Source organism: Zea mays, chromosome 4 (genome assembly GCF_902167145.1).
Source record: "Zea mays cultivar B73 chromosome 4, Zm-B73-REFERENCE-NAM-5.0, whole genome shotgun sequence".
In the NCBI taxonomy this organism is placed as follows: Eukaryota; Viridiplantae; Streptophyta; class Magnoliopsida; order Poales; family Poaceae; genus Zea; species Zea mays.
The window spans coordinates 16,289,810-16,312,105 of record NC_050099.1 but is presented as its reverse complement, the minus strand read 5'-3'; the positions used below and the strand labels follow the sequence as shown (position 1 = coordinate 16,312,105).

The window sequence follows — 22,296 nt, the reverse complement described above, 5'->3', positions numbered from 1 at the left end:
CCACTAGAAAATAGGTGGAGATCAAAGGCTATCGAAACAACTCAAGCGGCCACGAAGACAGAAGATGAAACAACAGCTACATAGCTCTCTATAGATAAGACGGACCATCCGGCTCCAACAGTCGGACCGTCCGAGCATAGAGCAGACCGTCTGACCCCTAAGTCCTGACAGTCCGCACCTCGCCAGGAAACCTCCGACGATGCGCCAACACCTATGGACGAAGGTAACATCGAGGAGGACGACCTGCTGGGAGAGGATCTGGTCGGCTACGGAGCCTCGCCCAAGCATGCAGAAAATTAGGTAAGCATGATGACGGGCTGATCAGGACTAATATGACGCTTAGCGACGCCGGGGTCGACATTTCGATTAAGGCCCTTACAAGATCACACAGCAATATCATCCTAGTATGTAGCAAGACGCATAGGAAAGTTGATGTCGTCACATCGAGTTAAATCTAGCCTGCACCAGTGCTTTTGGTTCGCTCAGCTTCCCCAAAAAGCAGGGGGCATGTGTTGAGCACCATTTTTGGCACTGTGCATGGCCGGACAGTCCAGCATTGAGGCCCGGACAGTCTGGCCTTCAGAAAGTCTGGCTATAGGCGTGGACGGTCTGTGATAGGATTAGATCGGGCGATGAAACTCCTATCTTCTCGCGTGTTTATCCCTCTAATCTCGCAGGAGCTGTTGCATGACGCCTAGAAACGGACCTAGACCACCTCCTTATATATATGAAAAGGGGTATGACCGATTGAAACACCAACAATAGATCAAACAATCAATATATCTTCCGTTCTTTACATAGTTCTCCTAGGAGTAGATAGTAACATAGTTTTTTTCTCTAATCTTTACCTCTCTCTGACTCTACGTCGTATAGAGGCGTCTTGGATGACTTGTCGGTCCGAAAACAAATCCTAGGATCTCTCTTCCCCGATGGGGTCTCTCCCGCGAGCGAGGTCCAGATGTTGTTGGCGAACTTCGTCGCCTCTGCGCACGCACGGACCATCCGGCTCGTCGGCAGAAACCCTAGTCTCTGCAACAGGTCACGGACCGTACCGCCATCAGCCGCGGACCGTCTGTGCTACTATAAAGAGCACCACCGTCGATACTCATAGCAGTGATTGACGCTTAGATTGGCGTCAACAGCTAACTCTGATGGCTAGTGCGTGCTTGCCTGTCATCTGGTATACTTTCTTGATAATAAAGAGTAACGTCTAAGTCAAGGGACCTTGAATAAATTAATGGCGAGAAAGGGACTTGCAACGGCACAGGGAAACTTCCTTCCCTGGCTGCAACGAAAATTTCAAAAGCATGTGCATTTGGCAAATACTAGCAGCTACCAATTGGTCGCACCCGCTAGAATTTACTAGAAAGCAGGCGATCCAACGTCGCGTGAGACTGGTGTGTGTATGCGAATGTGAAGCAAACGGCGAAGGCAGACGCCTAGTTTATTAATGACTGCAATCCGATAATTACTATGCAAACAAATACACAAAGCAAACGGTTTAATCGATTGTCGAGAAAAAAATAATTACTCCAACGGTGAAGCAAAGCAAACGGTGCTGAATGGCAGTTGGCACGAGAAGAGAAGCAAACACGGCTCTCTGGAAAATAGATCGACGATGACAAAATACATGCGTAAATACAGAAAAATGAAAACATGTAGAAAGAAAAAAGTAGTGCAGACGCGGTCAACAGTCTCCGGAAACAAATTGGGACGGGACTGTTGTTGAATCGTTGAAATCTCAAGATGGACAGGTCGCAGGTGGACGAGGACGGCCATGGACGTCCACTTGCCACACGACTGTTGAACCGTTCCAATGCCGAAATGAGAATCATCTAGCTAGCGGAATGGGTGCATCTCCAAATCGCACCTCTTGTTGCGCTGCCATGGCATCCTTGCTGCCGTGTCCTGGCCAAACGACGACAGCATGGGTCTTCCCGTCGATTCATCCGACGAGATCGTCCACCAACAGTTTTCCGGACAGCTATTGCTCCGGTCAATGCCTCTTCCTCCGGTTGGCAGGTTGGGGCGCCACCACTGCCTTCTTGTCCTCCTGCCCTCCGGTTCCTCACACCAGTATTCCTCAAATTTCTTAGAGCAAATATAATAAAAGGCTGCAAGTCGAGAGAGAAGAGAAACAAACTAAGAAATATTGTGAAAGAACAAGTAGGCCATATATTAATTGCGAAGAGCTAAAACTACTATACGGATGGGCTGAAAGATAGGCTACAAGGATCCTTACTGCGAGCAGCCGGCTATATTGTTAATCTTAGTGTTGACGCTTTTTCGGAGCGCCAAACACTCAACAAGAACCGTGGCGGTGCCCTCTGCACAGGGGCGGACGGTCCGCGCGCAGGGGCCGGACGGTCCGCGGCCTGGTGCGAGGCGCGGTGGTGCTCTCTGCGCAAGGGCGGACTGTCCGCGGCCTGAGGCCGGACGGTCCGCGGCCTGGTGCGCGGCTGGGACTTCTGCCTGACGGCCGGACGGTCCGCGCCCTGGGGCCGGACGGTCCGCACGTACGCAGGGACGGCGGAAGATCGCCGACGGCGCCTAGATCTCGCTCCCGGGAGGGACCCCGTCGGGGAGTAGAGATCCTAGGTGGTGTCTAGGCTCGGGCAGACCGACCTAGACTCCTCTAATCGACGTAGAGTCGAGGAGAGGCGGAGAATTTGGGGATTGGGAGGCTAAACCTAAACTAGACTAGAACTACTCCTAGGATAAAATGCGAATAAAAGTTGTATTGATTCGATTGTTGATTATTACAAATCGGCCGTAGACCTCTCTATTTATAGAGGAGGGGGGCTGGACCCTTTACACAACTGATTCCGAGCTAATCCCGCGAATATAGCTAACAATCGTAGCACAAAACTCGGAACCCTAATCTGTTCTGCGCACGCGCGGACCGTCCGGCCCACAGGCGCGGACCGTCCGGCCTCAGGGCCGGACAGTCCGCCGGCTCAAAACCGGTTCGAACATATGCCCCCCTGCCTTTTGGTGGAGCTGGGCGAACCAAAAGCAACTAACTCGATGTGATCACATCGGTTTTCTTAGGCATCTTGCCACATACTAGGATGGTACTGTTTGAGGAAACGCCCATTCAAAGCCTTAGGTAAATCCTTGCCTTGTAATGTTTGTAGTAAATAAGCGTTACCAAACATCACCTGTTTCACTTTATAAGGACCCTCCCAGCTTGGCGACCATTTCCCGAACTTTCGGTCTTTATTCCTTAGAGGCAGAATGGTCTTCCACACCAAGTCTCCTATTTGGAATGATTTTGCTTTGACCTTCTTGTTGTAGGCCCTAGCTACCATGATCTTGTCCTTTTCTATTGCTCCCAAAGCTATCATCCTCTTGTCGGTCACCTCATCAATATTGTCCATCATTGAATTATAATAATCAGTAGTAGTTAGATCATTTTGTCTGGCAAACCTGACAGCATTCAAACTTATTTCCACAGGTAACACTGCTTCCTGCTCATAGACAAGCTCAAAAGGAGATACTTTAGTAGCACTATGCTTAGATATTCTATGAGCCCATAAAGCTTCAGACAAAATCTTATGCCAATGTCTAGGATTATCAGATACCTTTTTCTTTATCAAATTAATCAACGTCCTATTACTAGACTCGGCCTGTCCATTGGCCTGAGCATAATATGGAGACGAATTAAGCAGCTTAATTCTGTATAATTCAGCAAATTCACGTACCTCCTTTGACATAAAAGAAGTACCTTGATCCGTAGTCAAGGTCTGGGGAATGCCGAATCTATGAATAATATGCTCAGTTATGAACTCAATTACCTCCTTGTGCGTCATGTTCTTTAGAGCAACGGCTTCAGTCCATTTGGTGAAATAGTCAGTGGCAACTAACACAAACCGATGCCCCTTTGATGATGAAGGATGAATTTCTCCAATAAAGTCTAATCCCCATCCTCTGAATGGCCAAGGCTTGATGATAGGATGTAATTCGGCTGCAGGGACCAACTGTAGGTCGCCGAATTTTTGACACACTTGGCACCCCTTGTAGTACTTGAAACAATCAGCTGTCATGCTAGGCCAATAAAAACCAGACCTTCGCAACAACCACTTCATCTTTGGAGCTGATTGATGGGTACCACAAATCCCTTCATGTACTTCGGCCATGGCTAATATAGCATCATCTGGGCCCAAGCACTTAAGCAGGACATCATTAACCGTTCGGCGGTAAAGCTCATCACTCATCAAAACATACTTGAAAGCTGTTCGCCGAATGTTCTTATCTGTCCTGATATTGGGATTTTGCAAATAATTAAGTATAGGTGTCCTCCAATCACTTGTATCGGCTTCATTGTCAGCCGAATCGATTAAGAGAACCTTTCTGGTAACCTCGGACGGTCCGGCGTCAACACGCGGACGGTCCGCGACCTGGGAATTTGGCTCTGCACTGGTTATCAGATTTTCAGTTTTGTGAAATTTCCCTCTCTTTATCCGATAACCCGATGCATCTTGTGCCAAGTTGTTAGCCCTATGATTCTCAACTCTAGAGATATGCTGAATACTGAATTCATCAAAAGAATGGATTATGCTCCAACATTTCTCAAGATAACTATTTAGAGTACCATCAAGACATTGATATTCTTCTAACACTTGTTGGACAACCAGCTGAGAATCACCAAATACCTTCACATGTTTTACTTCCATACCATTTAACAGTTCTAAACCGAATAGGAGGGCCTCATATTCAGCTTGATTATTAGTGCAATACGTTTCCAATCGGCTAGAGAAGTCAAAGGAGACATTACTTGGTGAAACAAGCACAATGCCAATTCCTTGCCCTTCATTGCAAACCGATCCATAAAAATATAAAGTCCAAGGAGTAATAGTGAGGTATGATATGTCTAGTTCATGAAAATCATTAACCCGATGTTCTACAATAAAATCCGCTACGACTTGGCCTTTCATAGATTTCAATGGTTCATAAGCCAAGTCATACTCTATGAGTGCATAAGCCCACTTACCAATTCTACCACTCATAATTGGGTTATGCAACATGTACTTGATTACATCGGCTTGACCAGAAACAGTGCAATGGCTAGACAGTAAATAACATCTACATTTGGTGCATGCATAAAACAAGCATAAGCATAACTTTTCAATAAAAGTGTACCTTGTTTCAGCATCCACCAACCTTCGGCTTAGATATGTCACCACATGCTCCTTCCCCTCAGTTTCTTGTGTCAGAACAGCCCCAATAACCTTGTCTTCAGCTGCAATGTATAATCTGAATGGTGCTCCTACTTGTGGTGCTTTTAACACGGGAGCCGAAGACAAGTATTTTTTAATGAGATCAAATGCTTCCTGCTGCTCTGCCCCCCAAGTGAATTCAGCATCATTCTTAAGCCGAAGGATAGGGGTGAAGGCATCAATCTTCCCGGCTAAGTTAGAAATAAACCTTCGTAAATAATTCACCTTGCCGAGAAACCTCTGCACTTCGACCTTACACGTCGGAGGCCCCACATTCCGAATAGACTTGATTCGGTCAGGGTCTATTTCTATACCATGTTCATGGATGACAAATCCTAAAAACTTACCAGCCGACACTCCAAAAGCACATTTACGTGGGTTCATTTTTAAACCATACCGTCGCATTTTATCAAAGGCTTTGCGCAAATCAGCTATATGAGAACTAAACTCAGCCGATTTGACTACAATATCATCAATGTAAACTTCCACGGTGTTTCCTAACAATTCATGGAAGATCAAATTCATAGCCCTCTGATAAGTAGCACCAGCATTTTTCAGACCAAATGTCATGACAACCCACTCGAATAAACCAATGAAGCTTGGACATATAAAGGCCGTTTTAGACGCATCTTCTTCGGCCATGAAAATCTGATTATATCCGGCATTACCATCAAGGAAGCTAATAATTCTATTTCCCGATGCATTATTGATTAATGTGTCGGCTATGGGCATGGGATATTCGTCTTTAGGAGTTGCTCTATTTAAATTGCGAAAATCAATGCATACTCTAAGTTTACCTGTCTCCTTCTTCTCCACCGGCACAATATTGGAGACCCACTCTGCGTATCTGCAAGGTCTGATAAAATCAGCTTCCAGTAGCTGGTGGATTTCGTCCTTGATGCGTGGGAGAAGATCCGGACGAAATGTTCTGGCTTTTTGCTTGAAAGGTCTGAAACCAGGTTTAATAGGCAACCGATGCTCTACGATCTCTCGGCTTAATCCAGGCATCTCAGTATAATTCCAAGCAAAGCAATCTGAATATTCCTTCAATAGACCGATCATCTCATTTCTAGAATCGGTCTCCAGGGTCTTGTTTACAAAAGTCGGCCGTGGAGTTTTACCATCTCCTATGTCAATCTCCTCCAAAGGATCGGCCGATGTAAACCCCTGTCCTAGTTTATCAAGATCTCTGAATTCCTCTATCATGTCCCCCACAGAGGAACCAGATGATCTTTGTGTGATGGCGGACTTTCCGGTCTCGGGGACCAGATCATCCGTAATACTGTCTTTTCGCTGTGGTAGATGTTCGGTCTTAAAGTCCGAACTCTTTTGTGAAAGACCAGACCATCCGGCCTTGGCGGCCGAACTGTCCGTGACCAAAGACTCATGAACTTTGTGCGTATTCATCATTTAACTTTATTTAGGATTTAGCCGATTCTCCATCGGCTCTAGCATTACAGGGATGAAACCTTTCTTATCTATACTTATGAATTGATAATCAGAAAAGTCTACTCCTGTGAGACATGTAGCAGTCTCATAAGTCCAGAGTACAGGGGCATCGGCCACAGCGATGCAGGCCGATACATCAGCATGTACTTGTTCTATGTCATCGCCTACCCATTGTATCAGCATCTGATGTAATGTAGAAGGTATACATTGATTGGCGTGAATCCAATCTCTGCCTAGGATTAAACTGTAATTTCCTTCTACATCAGCGACGAAGAATGCAGCAGCAAGGGTCTTAGTCCCGATGGTTAATTCAACGGACGTGACTCCCCTGGCTTTGATCGAACTATCAGTTCCAACACCGCTGAGGGTCATGTTGGTCTTGACAAGTTCGTCATCTTGTTTACCTAACTTTCTGTACAATGAATAAGGCATTAGATTTACAGCCGCCCCTCCGTCTACCAACATCTTAGCAATCGGTATCCCATCAATGTGACCGCGCACGAAGAGCGGCTTTAAATGATTTACCGATTCCTTTGGTTTAGTAAAGGCGGCTTCTTTAGGACCAAAATCAAACTGGGCAACAACAGGTTCATCGTCGCCGATAATAGTACAATCGGCAGAAAATGTAATAATATTTACATCCATACCTGGGCGTTCTGGAGAAGCCTCGTAGTCGACCAGGTCTTCTCCCAGCAGGTCGTCCTCTTCCATTGATGTTGTCGTGTCGTTGGAGGCTTCCTGGTGAACGGCGGACGGTCCGCGTGCGGGGGCCGGACGGTCCGCGCCTGGTGCAGGTTGTCCAGAGACTTCCTGGTGAACGGCGGACGGTCCGTGCGCAGGGGCCGGACGGTCCGCGCCTGGTGCAGATTGACTTTCTATTTCTGTGGCCGTTTGTTTTTTCTCAACGGCCTTCGGTCTCCATTTCTTTTGCGGTGGCGGGTATAGTGGATGTGTGTCATTAAATGTCTTTTCCGCCTCCTTCTCCTGGCTCTCCTTTGCTCTTAGGCGCTGTAATTTTCTCTTTTGGGATCGTGTCAATCCCGCTGGGCACCATCGAGGCATGGAGTATTTTGGATCGACTGTTTTGATGGTAGTCGTATCCTTTTCGGTCGTGTTGGCCGATTCGCCGAAAATCATCGGCCCTTTATTATCTTCTTGTATGACAACATCTGCAGTGCCTATTTTGATGATGTCCTTTTTTGTTGCAGGCATATGCCCCCCTGCCGGATTGGTCGGCCTAGGAGGCCGAGTAGTCCGGCAATCCTGTTGGGTTTGTGCCTGGTGACCGGATTGAGCAGTGCTCAATCGGTCTTGTACTGGTGGCGTCAACCTGTTGAAAACAGATGTTTGGGGTGCCCCCCAGGCGGGATACTGTGGCATCCCAAATGGATATGGTGGCATGCCCCACATTTGATTTGGGACATATGGCGGAGGTAAATATGTGTACGGATATGGCATAGGTGGATATGGAGGTGGAGGTGTCCATGCAGGCATGTTAGGTCTCACTTGTATAGTATGACCTTTCATTTCTTCCGATTGGTGGGGTGGTCCAATCGGCCTGACCTGGCGCTGCTCATGAATGGGTGAGCGGGGTCGCTTTGCTGGCCGGTCACTGGGGCCGGCCTTCTTTTTTACGTATTTAGACAATAATTGATCAAAAGTTGGGCCGGCTTTAACCAACCGACCAGCTGCTTTAAATGTATTTGTTTTCCACGTACCTATCTCTGGTCGTCGTGGTTTGAAAGTACGTGGACGTTGTGGATCCTGAGTATGACCGGACCGTCCGCCGGAGCTCTCCGGACCGTCCGGTGGGGTCCCGGACCGTCCGCGCCTACGTGCCGGACCGTCCGGGATACGCAGCACGGGCTCCTGCATCTGTCTCCCTGTCTGCGCTTGCCCCCCGGTACTGGAGGCTGTGATGGTCACCTTTAGGGTCTCCCCTCCATCGGGAGTCTTCTCGGCCACCACTTTCCTGCAAGAAACTTTACGATCCCCATCGGCCTCTTTAGCATTGCCGATGATTGTCTCTTTGCCTTTATCGGCTGTGTTTGGCCGAACTAGGACTTTCTTGCCCTCGAAGTCAATCATGTTCATCGGAAAGGGCTCTGTATCCACCTGCATTTCCTGAAATTTCAATCGTCCTTCGTTAATGGCCGATTGAATCTGTCGACGGAATACATTACAATCATTAGTGGCATGAGAAAATGAGTTATGCCACTTGCAATATGCACGACGTTTTAGCTCGTCGGCGGATGGAACAGTGTGATTTATTTTAATGTTGCCATTTTTAAGTAATTCATCAAATATTCTATCACACTTACCAACATTAAATGTAAACTTAACCTCCTCTTGCCGTTTCTTTTGAACCGGCTGTAAGGAGGCACAAGCCGAAGATTTGGCCTGCTTTGGCCAAACCATTTCAGCAGCATACACCTCTGCTGATTCGTCTTCTGAGCTACTTTGATCGCATTCTACTACATGTACGTTGTGACAAATTGTTTTAGCAGTTTCTTTGCTCCGGCTTTCGCAAGCCAAAGCCCTCTGGTGTAACTGTGCTAGTGTAAAAAATTGGATGCCTTCTAATCTCTCTTTTAAATAATATCGTAAACCATTAAAGGCTAATCCTACTAGCTGTTTTTCTGCTAAATGAATTTGAAAGCATCGGTTTCTTGTATCGCGGAATCTCCGGATGTAATCATTAACCGATTCGTCTTTTGTCTGTCGCAATGACACTAAATCTACCAAATCCAATTCATAATCACCGGAGAAAAAATGATCATGAAATTTTTGTTCTAGATCCCCCCATGATGAAATGGAATTCGGAGGTAAAGTGGCATACCATGCAAACGCGGTTCCTGTTAGCGATAATGAAAATAAACGTACGCGAAATGCCTCTGTGTCGGCCAATTCTCCCAATTGCGCTAAGAACTGGCCTATATGTTCACGTGTGTTTTTCCCTTGATCACCCGAAAATTTTGCGAATTCGGGTATCCTGGTTCCCTGTGGGTATGGGTGGTGATCAAATCGACTGTCATAAGGTTTCCGATATGATTGCCCCCCAGGGACCATGCTTACTCCGAGCTTATCTCGGAACGCCCCGGCTATTTCTTCCCTTACTATATCAATGGCAGCCGGTGCGAGACCACCGGCTCTCTGGTCAAACATAGGTGGGGTTGGCTGGACATTAGCATGTTGTCTTTCCCCCCATTGGTTTGTGTTACGTGGTGCATTTTCATTTGCCCTATATGGGTCATAGGTTCGATCGCTTCTTTCCGGCCTTCTAGGTGGGGCCGAAAAGCTTTCCTGGGCTTTGGATCCTGAATTAATGGGCTGGTGCATCGCATAGTGTGATGGGAAGTGTTGTTGGGACGGGCGAGGATTCATGTAATAATCCTCCTCAAAGGACTCATGCGCGGACTGTCCGGATACGTACCCGGACCGTCCGTGGTTATATGCGGACCGTCCGTCGTTGTATGCGGACCGTCCGACTGGGTAGTTTGGGTTCTGTGTCGTGTGTGGTGGCTCGGGCGCATATCTAGGTAACTCATTAAAAATAGGCCCGACTGTTGCTGGCCCGGACGGTCCGGGCATGTGCAGATCGGCTGGTTTGCTGCCGATTTGCGGTTGCTTAGGGTATGTGTCCATCGGCATCCCATAAAGGGGTTGTGACTGGTCGTGACAACCTGTAGCCGATGTGTTACACGCGTTATCTCCTAACTCAACCTCGTGTGAAGGAAAATTCGCGATGTTAGATTTATCGAATGCACGTACTAGTCTTTTAACATCGCTTTGCATACCCCCTATGATGTTCTGCATTTGTTCACGCTGCTCTTCTACATAATTTCTAAGAGATTGTAGCTCGTTGGTATTACTTACATTGGGGATATCTGGCGTGGGTTGGAGCGAAGCCGGATCCGTCGCCCGATGTCGGACGACCTTGTTGTTCCTGTCCACTTTGAAGTTGGCCAAGAACTTTGCTTTTGCCTCCTGGATCATCCGCTCCTTGTGCTCCTCGAACTGGAGCTGCTCGTCAGCCGGCAAGGTTTCCCAAGTCGGCTCTATGATGTTGCTTGGAGAAATATCAGAGCTATCCCTTGAACCGGCCATTGAGGGCCGATTTGATGAGCTTAGATATGTTGTCCCCAGCGGAGTCGCCAAAAAGTATGTTGACGCTTTTTCGGAGCGCCAAACACTCAACAAGAACCGTGGCGGTGCCCTCTGCACAGGGGCGGACGGTCCGCGCGCAGGGGCCGGACGGTCCGCGGCCTGGTGCGAGGCGCGGTGGTGCTCTCTGCGCAAGGGCGGACTGTCCGCGGCCTGAGGCCGGACGGTCCGCGGCCTGGTGCGCGGCTGGGACTTCTGCCTGACGGCCGGACGGTCCGCGCCTTGGGGCCGGACGGTCCGCACGTACGCAGGGACGGCGGAAGATCGCCGACGGCGCCTAGATCTCGCTCCCGGGAGGGACCCCGTCGGGGAGTAGAGATCCTAGGTGGTGTCTAGGCTCGGGCAGGCCGACCTAGACTCCTCTAATCGACGTAGAGTCGAGGAGAGGCGGAGAATTTGGGGATTGGGAGGCTAAACCTAAACTAGACTAGAACTACTCCTAGGATAAAATGCGAATAAAAGTTGTATTGATTCGATTGTTGATTATTACAAATCGGCCGTAGACCTCTCTATTTATAGAGGAGGGGGGCTGGACCCTTTACACAACTGATTCCGAGCTAATCCCGCGAATATAGCTAACAACCGTAGCACAAAACTCGGAACCCTAATCTGTTCTGCGCACGCGCGGACCGTCCGGCCCACAGGCGCGGACCGTCCGGACCGCGGACCGTCCGGCCTCAGGGCCGGACAGTCCGCCGGCTCAAAACCGGTTCGAACACTTAGTTTCATGATATCATGACATCTCGACAAATTTCATAATTTTCTAACTTTGTTTGTGCTTTAAACAATTTTAAAACCACTCGATTGCAAGTTCGCAATCTTGTTTCGTAAGCATGATGTTCGAAAATTTTGGTTTATTTCTGAAATAGACCTTAACTTGTGCTAAATAACATGAATATCATTTTTTTTCTTTCATTGTTTTTCATTTTTCGAGTGACTTGCAGTTCAAATCTGAATTAACCGAATAAATTCAATTAAACAAACTAAAGCTAATAACACTTTGATAGTTGTGCCAAAATTGAATATGTAGGTATATATACAATATGAACACACCACAAAATGTTTGGGGGCAAAAAAGGAAACAAACTTGATGAGTGTAAGTAGAAGACACTCGATAAAGAAGTCACTTTGCCGAGTGTCTTACAGGGACACTCGGCAAAGAATTTATTTTAAAAATAAAAATATTTTTATCGAATGTCATAAGGGGACACTCAGCAAAGTTTTTTTTAAAAAAAAAACTAAAAAATTCTTTGCCAAGTGCCGAATCACGGGCACTCAGCAAAGTTGATTTTTTTAAAAAAAATGCCGAGTGTCGGATCGAAGGCACTTGGCAAAGTTGTCTTCATTTCACATAACCGGCGCTCATTCTCTCTCTCTCTCTCGTCGCGACTCCGCCTCCGCCTCCACGCCCCCGACTTTGTCACACTGTCGTCCAGCCCATCAGCATCGTCCTGGCCCGAGCTCACCCCTGATTTGCGACCTATTCTCTGTATAGATTATAGAAGACTGGCAGTGGTTGAAGCCCCAACCCAAGGTGAGAACCTCTTGTTTTGCATAAGAATAGCTTGTGTAGTGCTTGTTGCTTGCTTAGTTGAGTAGTGGTAGCTCTCTAGTCAGTTTTAACCTAGTTTGTTAGTTAGTAGTAACTAATTGTTTGCTTAGTTGAGTAGTAACCTAGTTTTGCTACGTAGCTCTCTAGTCTCTAGTTAGCTTTGGACTTTAATCTTGTGTGGTAGTTTTAATATTATGTGGATAGCGATGTCGATTAGATATACATATCTATGTGGTGGATTTGATATATTCTCCGACATCGATTGAAAATATATCTGTGATTGGCAACCATCGTGTCGTTTGTATATGTGTGTGTCAACCATCGTGATGTTGCTTTTATTTGCAAGTTTTGGAAACCTCCCCATGCAGGGGAGGTGTTCCCAAAATTTTGTGTTGACAGGCTTGTGTTTATTTTTTATTTTTTGCAGAGGTCTTCCTAGCCACTATAGGTCTGCTCGTCGCCACTGCAACGACCTGCCACAGTCCCGCTAACCTAACTTCACCACCGCCACCCTAGGTATAACCTCGATTTTCGTATCATGGTCGTAGTTCACGTAACCCAGTTAGGTGTCTTCCGTTTCAAAGAAATACGACGTAAATATGCAGATCTTTGCATGTCTACAAATATATCTGTTTCAAATTTTCCACGTTTTTGGACAACCCGCAGTGCGTAGATGGGGTTAGTTTCCATGCTCTACTCCAGTCCGAGACAGAGTTTCAGCGTCACATCCCTGTTGTTCTCCGGATAAACACTCTCCCTGCCAGAACGTGTATCCGGAGAACAGTGGGAAGGTGCTACCGAAATTCTGTCTCAGATTAGAGTAGAGCATAGAAACTAACCCTATCTACACAACAGTGGGTGGGATTAGGACCTATCCTCACCTATTAGAAGGTAGGAACGTATAAAAGGCAAGTGCCCTGATTATTTGCATAGTAAGTTTTATCAACCAAACTAAAAAAATAGTACCAATAATCATGAATTGTAAAAGGCAAGTGCACTGATTATTTGCATTACGTAAGTTTTAGTAGTGAACTAAAAGCATCTCTAAGAGCTCTCTTAAAACTTCTCCTATCTTAAAATTAGAGGGAAATAGGAAAAATCAAGCCTCAAACAGGGCTGGTGTAACGCCCTAAATTTGGGGGTAGAATTTTTTCTTCTTTTTACTCACCAAATTCAGGCGTTACTCTCTTTTCTTTTCTCATTTCGCTCCTTCTTCCCAATTTCAAAACAATATAGCGACTGGTGTCCGTGTCATGTGTAAACAAAACCTAAGTGGTCATGAGTGTTGCATCATGTCGAATCATATTTCTTTTTCTGATTTCGTGCTTAATCGTGTGTGTTGCTTAGTTCCGTTTGGGATTTTGCTTCACGGATTGATTTCCGATCTGTGGTTGTGCGTGCCACGGGGTTTTGACCCGCGGTGCGGCCCAGCCCAGCCTGACCCGACCCAGCCCAGCCCGGCCCAGCTCGGCCCGCGCGCCCCTGGCGCCCGTGTCCTCCCCTTGTCTCTCTTTCCCTCATTCAATTCTCCCGCGCAGCAACCTCTCTCTCCCAGCTCTCTCTCCCCGTGGTGCCCTAGGTTTTGGAGACGGTGATCGCCGGAGTTGGACCTCGAGGTGAGCTCCCCTCCCCTCTCCCTCTCTCTCTCTCTTCCCCTCCCCCTCCCCTTCTTCTTCCCCCATGCGCGCCCCTACGCGCCCATCCACGGCGCCCCCGCGCGGCCTCCTCGCGCCCCCCCGCGGCGCCCTCGCGTGGCCCCCAGCGGCGCTCCCCGCGGCCCCTTGTGCGGCCCCCGGTGCGGCTCCCCCCCCCCCCGCGCGCCCTCCCCAGCGAAGCCCCTGCGCCACCCCCCCCCCCCTCGCGCGGCTCCCTGCGGCCCCCTTGCGCGCCCTCCCCGGCGGCTCGCCCGGCCTCGTGCCCCGGCGCGCGCAGCGCGTTCCCGTGCGCGCAGCCTCAGCGCGCGTGGCGATCGAACCTCGGTTTAATTAGTTTTTAAATTTAGTTTAATGAGCGTGTTGCGTCGCGCGCTTCGTTGCGCGATGATCCATTTTAATTTCAGGATTGTTTAATGTATGACGTCGCGCGACGTTCCATTCTAAATTCAGTTTGGATGACGTATGCCGTCGTGTGCTTCGTCGCGCGACGTCTAACGTCTCTTTATAATTATTGCAAGTGTCTCGTTATGCGCTCCGTCGCGCGACGAGTCGTTTATTTCTTAATTCAATTTAAATGTTGTGTCGCGCGTCTCGCCGCGCGACCATTTCCTTTAATTCACCTTTATCTGCTTATAATGGTTAAACGTGGAACATGACTTTACCTTATGCTAAACGCAATGGCCAAATTAATACCATTCTGTTTAAACGAGTAGTTTAATTTATAATCGTGTAACGTGATCGCTTCTCGACCGTAGCCTCAACCATTACTTTTTCTTTCTCGCTTAGTCGTAAGTGTGAGCCCTGCGTCGAACGTCTGTTTATTTATTGCATTCCATTGTATGGTGTATTGTTCTTTTGTATTAAATGTGTGGAATGTATGCTTGAACTCGTATAGATAACGGTCAGTTGGTGAAGTCCGAAGGAGTTGTAGGTGAAAACCCTGAGCAGCAGCTGGTTGGTGAAGACAAGTTTCCTTTGACCCATCTATGTCCTACTAATTCTTATAATTCACTTCCCGCATTTACACATTTATACCTAAGGATTGACTAGCTTTTGTCTATCTTGTCCTTGTTTACCTATTCTGGTTGGGTTATTTCAGTTTAGCTTTATGCTAGCGCTTCACATTAATCAATGAACATGATGAGATTATCTATGATACATTGTTTTCTCTTTTGATTATGATGATGGTACTTGTGGCCCTTAAGGGGACTCGAGCTGTTTCTCGAGTGCCTCTCCGTAAGGACCTGTTCGTTGGATGACTGCCCGGGAAAACAGTGCAATCATGAGGGTAGAGTGGGACGCCCTTAGCTGAGTAATTAGAGGAACTAGGGTGTAGTTTGCTTCGCCGTCGTGTCGTTAATGGGGCTTGGTGTATGCGGCTCGCTCTGCCAAGGTTGGTTCGCCCCTTGGGGAGGAGTTCGGTGCATTTAGGAAACCTAACGGGCGGCTACAGCCCCAGGAAATCTTTGTAAAGGCTACATAGTGAGACCCTATCTATTCACCTTGGTAGTGTTTAAGGGTTTGATCGGCCCGAGGCAAGAGGGAATCACGACTTGTAGGTAAAGTACGCAACCTCTGCAGAGTGTTATGAAACTGATATATCAGTCGTGCTCGCGGTTATGGGTGGCCAAGGGAGCTCCATTGATTAGAGATAATTGATCAGAGATGTATGGTTTACAGGTGGTCATGGGGATGATGATTTTGGTTATGTCTATGGTAATGGTAAGTGGTATTCTTTCCGTTTGGAAAGGATACATCGGGTTAATGACTTGGGTTAATGCTAAAACCCGACTTTCTACTAGTAAATAATAATCTGACCAACTAAAAGCAACTGCTTGACTTAACTCCACATAAAGCTAGTCCACTACAGCGAAACGGGACATTTTGCTGAGTATGTTGATGTGTACTCACCCTTGCTTTACACACCAACCCCCCAGGTTGTCAGCGTTGCAACCACTACTCAGGTGAAGATGAAGTCGTGGAGGAGGACTTCCAGGAGTTCTAAGAGTACGATGAGTTCTAGGCGTGGGTTAGTGGCAAACCACCAGTCGGCTGCCTGTGTAGGCCGTGTGTATCTATGTTTATTTTTCGCACTTTGATTATTGTTAAAGACTATGTGGATGTCTCGGACATCATGATGTAATCGACTATTATACCTTTTCATGCTATTATTTGAGCACTGTGTGATGATGTCCAGTTATATAACTGTTGTGTACGTGAATTGCTGATCCTGACACGTACATGGTTCACATTCGGTTTGCCTTATAAAACCGGGTGTGACAGCTGCTAAACCTTTCCCGGAAAGGTATGGCAATACCTGACTCCAAGCAAGATCACCGGTGTACAGGTACGGTTTTGAAGATCGGCGCTCGCAACGCCACAGTTCTTGCAGTCGGCGCAGGCGACGCCATGGCCGTACAGGCATAGCAGACGATGGCGCACAAGTATGAAGACTATATTACCGTGCAGTTGTACTTGGATGCAAGGAGATTGGAAATGATGGTTGGCCTTTGAACGAGTTTGGGTTGGCCTAGTTTAATTTTTTGTTTATTTATGTGACCTGTTGGAGATTACAATAAACCTATTTAGAGAACTACTGCAGATGCTCAAGCTGGGTTTAGGAAATGGATGCCGTAGGATTAGGGTCATGTGCACGAATTTGGAAGATAGAGGAGGGTCCGTGTCTGTTTTTTTTTTAGTTGAGAAGGAAAAACTGGTCTTTGTAAAAGTTTATAGAAAGATTTTTTTTTCTTAAAGAATAATCTGCTAGGCCTTTCTTGAGAAGCTGTCCTAATTTGTTGCCACTTGGGCCATGGTCAAATGACTTTTCATCCCTTTTGTATTCAGATAATGATTTGTCTTTTTTTACCTACTCAAAAATATTTGTTTCTATTCGGATGATAGAATTACACATCATTATATTAAAAAGAAAAGAACAAAGCTCAAAGAGACGTGATACAAAGAACTCCTTAAGGAGACCAAAAACACATAAAACTGAAAACAAATCCATCACAAACCAAAAAAATGTCTAGTCTTCAGCAAGTAGGGCAGTAAGGTACGAAAGACATTTAAAATATCTGTTTCTTGAAAGGAAAAAAAGGCATGTTCCCTCTGGAAACAGGGAAAAGAGAGAAACAGAATTTTTTTTATATGGTGGCAACATTTTTCTAGAAAATCACTGGTCGGTGCTACTCACTACTCAGTCCTGAGTGTGAAAGATGTGGTGAGCAGGGCCGGTCCTGAGGGCGGGCAACCGGAGCGGCCGCACCGGGCCCCAAAATTCCAGGAGCCCCACCACAGGTATACATACAGAGTATATATGTATTATGGCCAGGTCCAGGTAAAACTAATCTAATTAGGCCCATATCAATTCAACTGTCTGGACACCACGATAATTAGAAGAAATTTTTTAGGTAATATGTAAACATATTTGAATTTATTTTGATATATTTGAGTTTTTTAACATATAAAAAATTTGTCGATCTACTTAGAAGAAAGTAAAAAAAATCTCTACTACTCTATATGTTAGCAGTGTAGGCGTGCACACTGTGTTCTGCCATCGCGCGCTACGCCTCCCTCCCCGCGCCCGCAGTCCCCGCCGCCGCCCCGCAGGCAGCCGCCCCGCAGTCCCCGCCGCCGCGCCAGCTACTCCCGCAATTCCGCCGCGCCCGCAATCCCCGCGCCAGCAAGCCCGCAGTCCGCATTCCCTGCCGCGCCCTCAAAGCTCCGCGCCAGCAACGCCCCGTATCCCCTGCGCCACCAAATCCCCTGCGCCACCAAATCTCCAAATGGCCGCCATGATCGACCAGCTCCAGATCCGCGACGCGCCGCCACCCTGCGTGCCCGGAGATGGAATTGTGCTCGCGCGATGCCCACCCATCCACTCCTCCTCGCCCGCCCGTCACTTCCTCCTCGCCTTCCACGCCTCGTGTTGTCCCTTCTCGGCCGTCGTGCACCTCTAGCTTTCGGCCGCCTCCGCTACGGGGTTCCTCTGCCCACGCCGCCCAAGGTCACTCCCGACGAGGTGCGCGCGGTGGCGCGCAAGTTCGCGGACCAGCCTATCCAGGAGACGGAGCCCGACGTCTCCGCTGTTCTCACCGCCATCTCCAAGAAGGCTCGCCTCCGGCCCCAGGTTCTCCCCTGTCCCCTGCCGCCCTTAAACCCTAACCCTAAAACCCAAGCATTGTTAGTGTTGGTTTCTTTCTTTGTATTTTCCTGTATTCCCTTTTGATGTATTGTTCGGATGAACTATGCGTGGGTTGAAACATGCATTCCCCATTTTGCCGCAGAAACCTTTGTTGAATTGTTTGGTTTATTATTCTGATGGGCTCCTGCGCGCCGATACGTTCGAGTGAAGGCTCCTGCGAGGATGGATTGGGGGCATTCTTGGTTCGCGCAAATATGCGAGAGGAAGTCTGCCAATTCGGGAGGGGCGAAAAAATTGGGGACACATTGGGGGCCTGTTGGAGAGATGTCGCCCCTTTTCCAAAAAAAATTGGGGACACATTGGGTGTTTCTGCCAGGATCATCATTCCCCCTTGGAACCGATTCTTGGCAATGCCAGGCGGCAACGTTGGAGGCACAGTGTGGCTTTGCAGCATGCTCTTGGCACCAGTGGTATGGTGTGGTGTGGTGCTGATAGACTGACCGACGGCAGAATGAGATCCATGCAACAGCTTCTTTCAAATCCACAAAATTTTCTCAGTGGAGAACACCAGCACCTTCTTTCCTGTGAAAGATTTTTTTTCTTCCCTTGTTGAATTCATTTCCCTTTTGCCCAATCACACAGTTTGCTGCGCAGGTGTTTCAATTTCTTTCGCTCTTTTGTCCAGTCTCCACTGTTTGTTGAGCAGTCGGCGTTCTCGATTTCTTCACTGTTCTGGATCTGTTGTACAGGTCGGGACTGTAGCTGCCGCTGCGCAGCGTGATTCATGGTCGGAACAGCTCTGAGGAACCCACGCTCGAAAGAAAACCAATAGAACTGCATCGACCGCAAATGCTGTCGTCTTTCGCCATATGCAGGTCCTGCGACGATGAACAGTGATCGTTCCAGGTTTACCATCGGTGCTCAGTGATCCTTAGACGACACACAGTACAGGGATTCTATCGTCACACTGTAGATGCTCGAGAGAGAGTAGGGTTGGGCATTCACGAGTCTCGACTACAAGCTCGAGCAGATTGTCAGTGTTAAAAGACAGATTTCAATAGCGTCGCAGATTCTCCGTTTGCTTTCTCATGTCTTTTAGTTGGAAAAAACAAAAACTGTTAGTAGTCTCCGATCTTACAGTACAGGGGGCTTCATTCGCTCATCATTGGGCAATCCCCGGTTTGCCTATTAGTGCTCCATGCTCCATTTGTTGATTAGCATGTGCCAAAATGAAATGCTACAGGAGAGGCCCCCTACAATATCTTAACTAGGCGGTGTCCTCATCTTCCAAATTACTGCATGCTGCATGTATGAGCGAAAATATCCACAAATGATTTTACAACTGTCAAAAAATTTCAGCAGTGAACCGAACAAATCTGCTGGCATTCAAATGTTTTGATTCAACATATGGCAATATATTTGAGCCTCTGATTCTGCTGGCAATTGATTCACGAATGCATTTTGTTTTTATTTGATTCATGGCCAGCAATTGGGACTGGATATCGAACATTCTGCTGGACTCAAATGATATAGCTTGCACTAGGTTCCTCATGTTCATTTCATTTCCCCCGAACAGAATTTGTGATGTCACAGAGTAGGGATGATGATGATCTATATATAAAAAAAAGACTAGGTTCCTCATGTTCCTCATAGTCCTCTCCATAAAGCACTAGGTTCCATCATCCTGTCTCTGCCTCTCTTGTATAGTTTCTTCCATTCAAAGTGAGCAGCAGTACTTGATTGATGTCGTGTGTTCAGAAAGTATACTACCATTGTGGCGGACTTCTGCTGAACCCGGACCTGTACGAGAGCGAGAAAGTGTGCCTGAGCCTTCTGAACACCTGGTGGGGCAAGGGGTGCGAGAAGTGGGGCAAGTGGCAAGTCGAGCTCCACCATGCTGCAGGTTCTGGTCTCCATCCAGGGCCTCGTGCTGAATGACAGGCCATACTTCAATGAGCCAGGATACAAGAACTCGGCTGAAACGACAGGTGGTGAGAGGTGTTCCTTGGCTTACAATCAGACGGCCTTCGTCAGATCATGCAAGACGATGCTGTATTCACTCCGGAAGCCTCCAATGGTGAACTGAATATATATGAATGGATACTTCATCTCTTGATTGATTGATTGATTGATATAGCTTCATCTCCTTCCCTGCAGCATTTTGAGACCCTTGTGTTGTGGCACTTCCACGAGCATGAGCGTGCCATCCTCGACGCTTGCAGGGCTTACATGTCTGGGACAGTCGTTGGGTCGTCTGCTGGGACTGGGAGCAACCGCAGATACGTCCATGACAAGTGCTTTGCAGAATTCCACAAGTCGTTGACGCTCTACACTGAACATCTCAGGGCTGAGTTTGCTGCAAACAGAAGACGAGTGATTGAGCTGGAAACAAATCGAGCGGTTACACTTATGGTGGAGCAGCAAAATCTGGCTCACAACAAATGAAGGCGTCAAAGTAGATATGTGGTATTTTTTATGTAATTGTTGTGTAATAATATTTTGCTGAATATTTTGTATACCGTTGCAACGCACGGGCACTCAACTAGTTATAGATAAAGCTTTAAAGGCTCCAATTTTTGGTTTCGCTCCGGGTCCCTGAAATCTCAGGACCGGCCCTGGTGGTGAGTGGTAGCATAGCATCTCAATGGCCATAGTGTCAGCACCTTGTTTCTTCTGTGTTTCTGTATCATCAACTGATTATCAGTGGGTCCACTCACGCTGCCGATCGTCGTCAAATGCGCAGCTCTCGGCTAGCTGACGGAAGCGGGCGCCGGGCGGTGTCAGTGATCGAGTGCTGGAGACATATCTGCTATGGTCCAGAGTCCAACCACGAGTCCGTCCAACCAGCGGACTTTGTTCCTAGCTTTCTACTGCGTCGTTTAAATATCTGTGCGTATTATACAACAAATTGGTCTGTATTTGTTAGCAACATTTTATATCATAATGTAGCAACAAATTAACAAAAAATGAGATACTCTCAAATATTTTGGCAAATTTATCTGCTATATTTACACAAAGCAACACTTACCTCTAAATTATATAATCCAACTTAAATAAGTTGAGAGGTAAATAAAATCATATTTGTTTGTCCTTAGATTATATAATCTAGCTTAAATAAGTTGAGAGGTAAATAAGTCCTTCTTTGTTTACCCTCTAGATTATATAATCCAGCTTAAATAAGTTGAGAGGTAAATAATACTACCTCCGTTCTTAAATATATGACGATGTTGACTTTTTTTCAAAAGCTTTGACCACTTGTCTTATTCAAAATACTTATTCGAAAATATAAAATTTTAAGCCATACTCAAACTACCTTAAGTGATAAAACAAATGATAACTCATGATTTATTTTAAATAAGACGAGTAGTCAAATTTTTTAAAAAAAGTCAACGACGTCATATATTTAAGAATGAATCATATATTATTGAATATATTATGTAATCTAGATACTTATATTATAATAATTCATAAAAATTGCAATTGGTGCTTATGTAATCCATAAGCTAGATTATATAATTCTAGAGGAATCAAACATGGCCTAAGTAAAAAAAATGTAAGGAACACAGGGAACTTAAAGTTACTTGCAAGCTAAGCATTTTTAAGCAACGACACATCCGACGTAGAGTTGATGATCAGCACCGTTCGCATGTCAACCACGCAGCTACAGCATTCGACTTTCTATGACAGTAACAACCTCGCCAATGCCAAACCAAAATCAATCACGTCACATATGTATATATATATAAACATCGCCATCAAGGTGGTGTCCGAGCCAAAACCAACTGATGAATAAATTCCCAACCAAAACTTAGGCTTAAAGTTTAATTAATTTTAGTCCTAAAAAAGCAAACGAGTATTAAAGTCTCGTTTGGTTTAGGGTAAAAATAAAATGACTAAACTTTAGTTTTCTAATCATCAAGAGATGATTAAAAAAGAGTAAAGTGTATTTTTTTATTCCACTTGCCCTTGTCGTGGCCCAATCACACCCCAGCTGAGCCCACCCCTATCATTTGCGTTTTCAGCCATTCGTGGACACATAACGCAATTATAAAGTTTCAGCAAAACCAGTGTAAAATCGAAGCATTTTTTGATATATAGTGCTGTTTGGTA

At 46.6% G+C, this 22,296-nt stretch overlaps 1 protein-coding gene across 1 annotated transcript; it reads left to right on the top strand.

Moving 5' to 3' along the window:
* Window positions 1-19,949: 19,949 nt before the first annotated feature.
* Window positions 19,950-20,631, top strand: LOC103655129 (probable ubiquitin-conjugating enzyme E2 26). Its single transcript, XM_008681932.3, has 2 exons — window positions 19,950-20,263; window positions 20,344-20,631. Exons 1-2 carry the CDS (start codon window positions 20,081-20,083, stop codon window positions 20,629-20,631), a joined length of 471 nt encoding a protein of 156 aa, XP_008680154.1. The 5' UTR covers window positions 19,950-20,080.
* Window positions 20,632-22,296: the final 1,665 nt, after the last annotated feature.

What these genes read in the sequence shown, in the direction of transcription:
- LOC103655129 (XM_008681932.3), top strand. Translation starts at nt 20,081, where the DNA reads ATGCTGCAGGTTCTGGTCTCCATCCAGGGCCTCGTGCTGAATGACAGG. An exon ending in CACTCCGGAAGCCTCCAATG is followed by an intron (nt 20,264 to 20,343) that starts GTGAACTGAATA and finishes CCTTCCCTGCAG; the next exon opens with CATTTTGAGACCCTTGTGTT.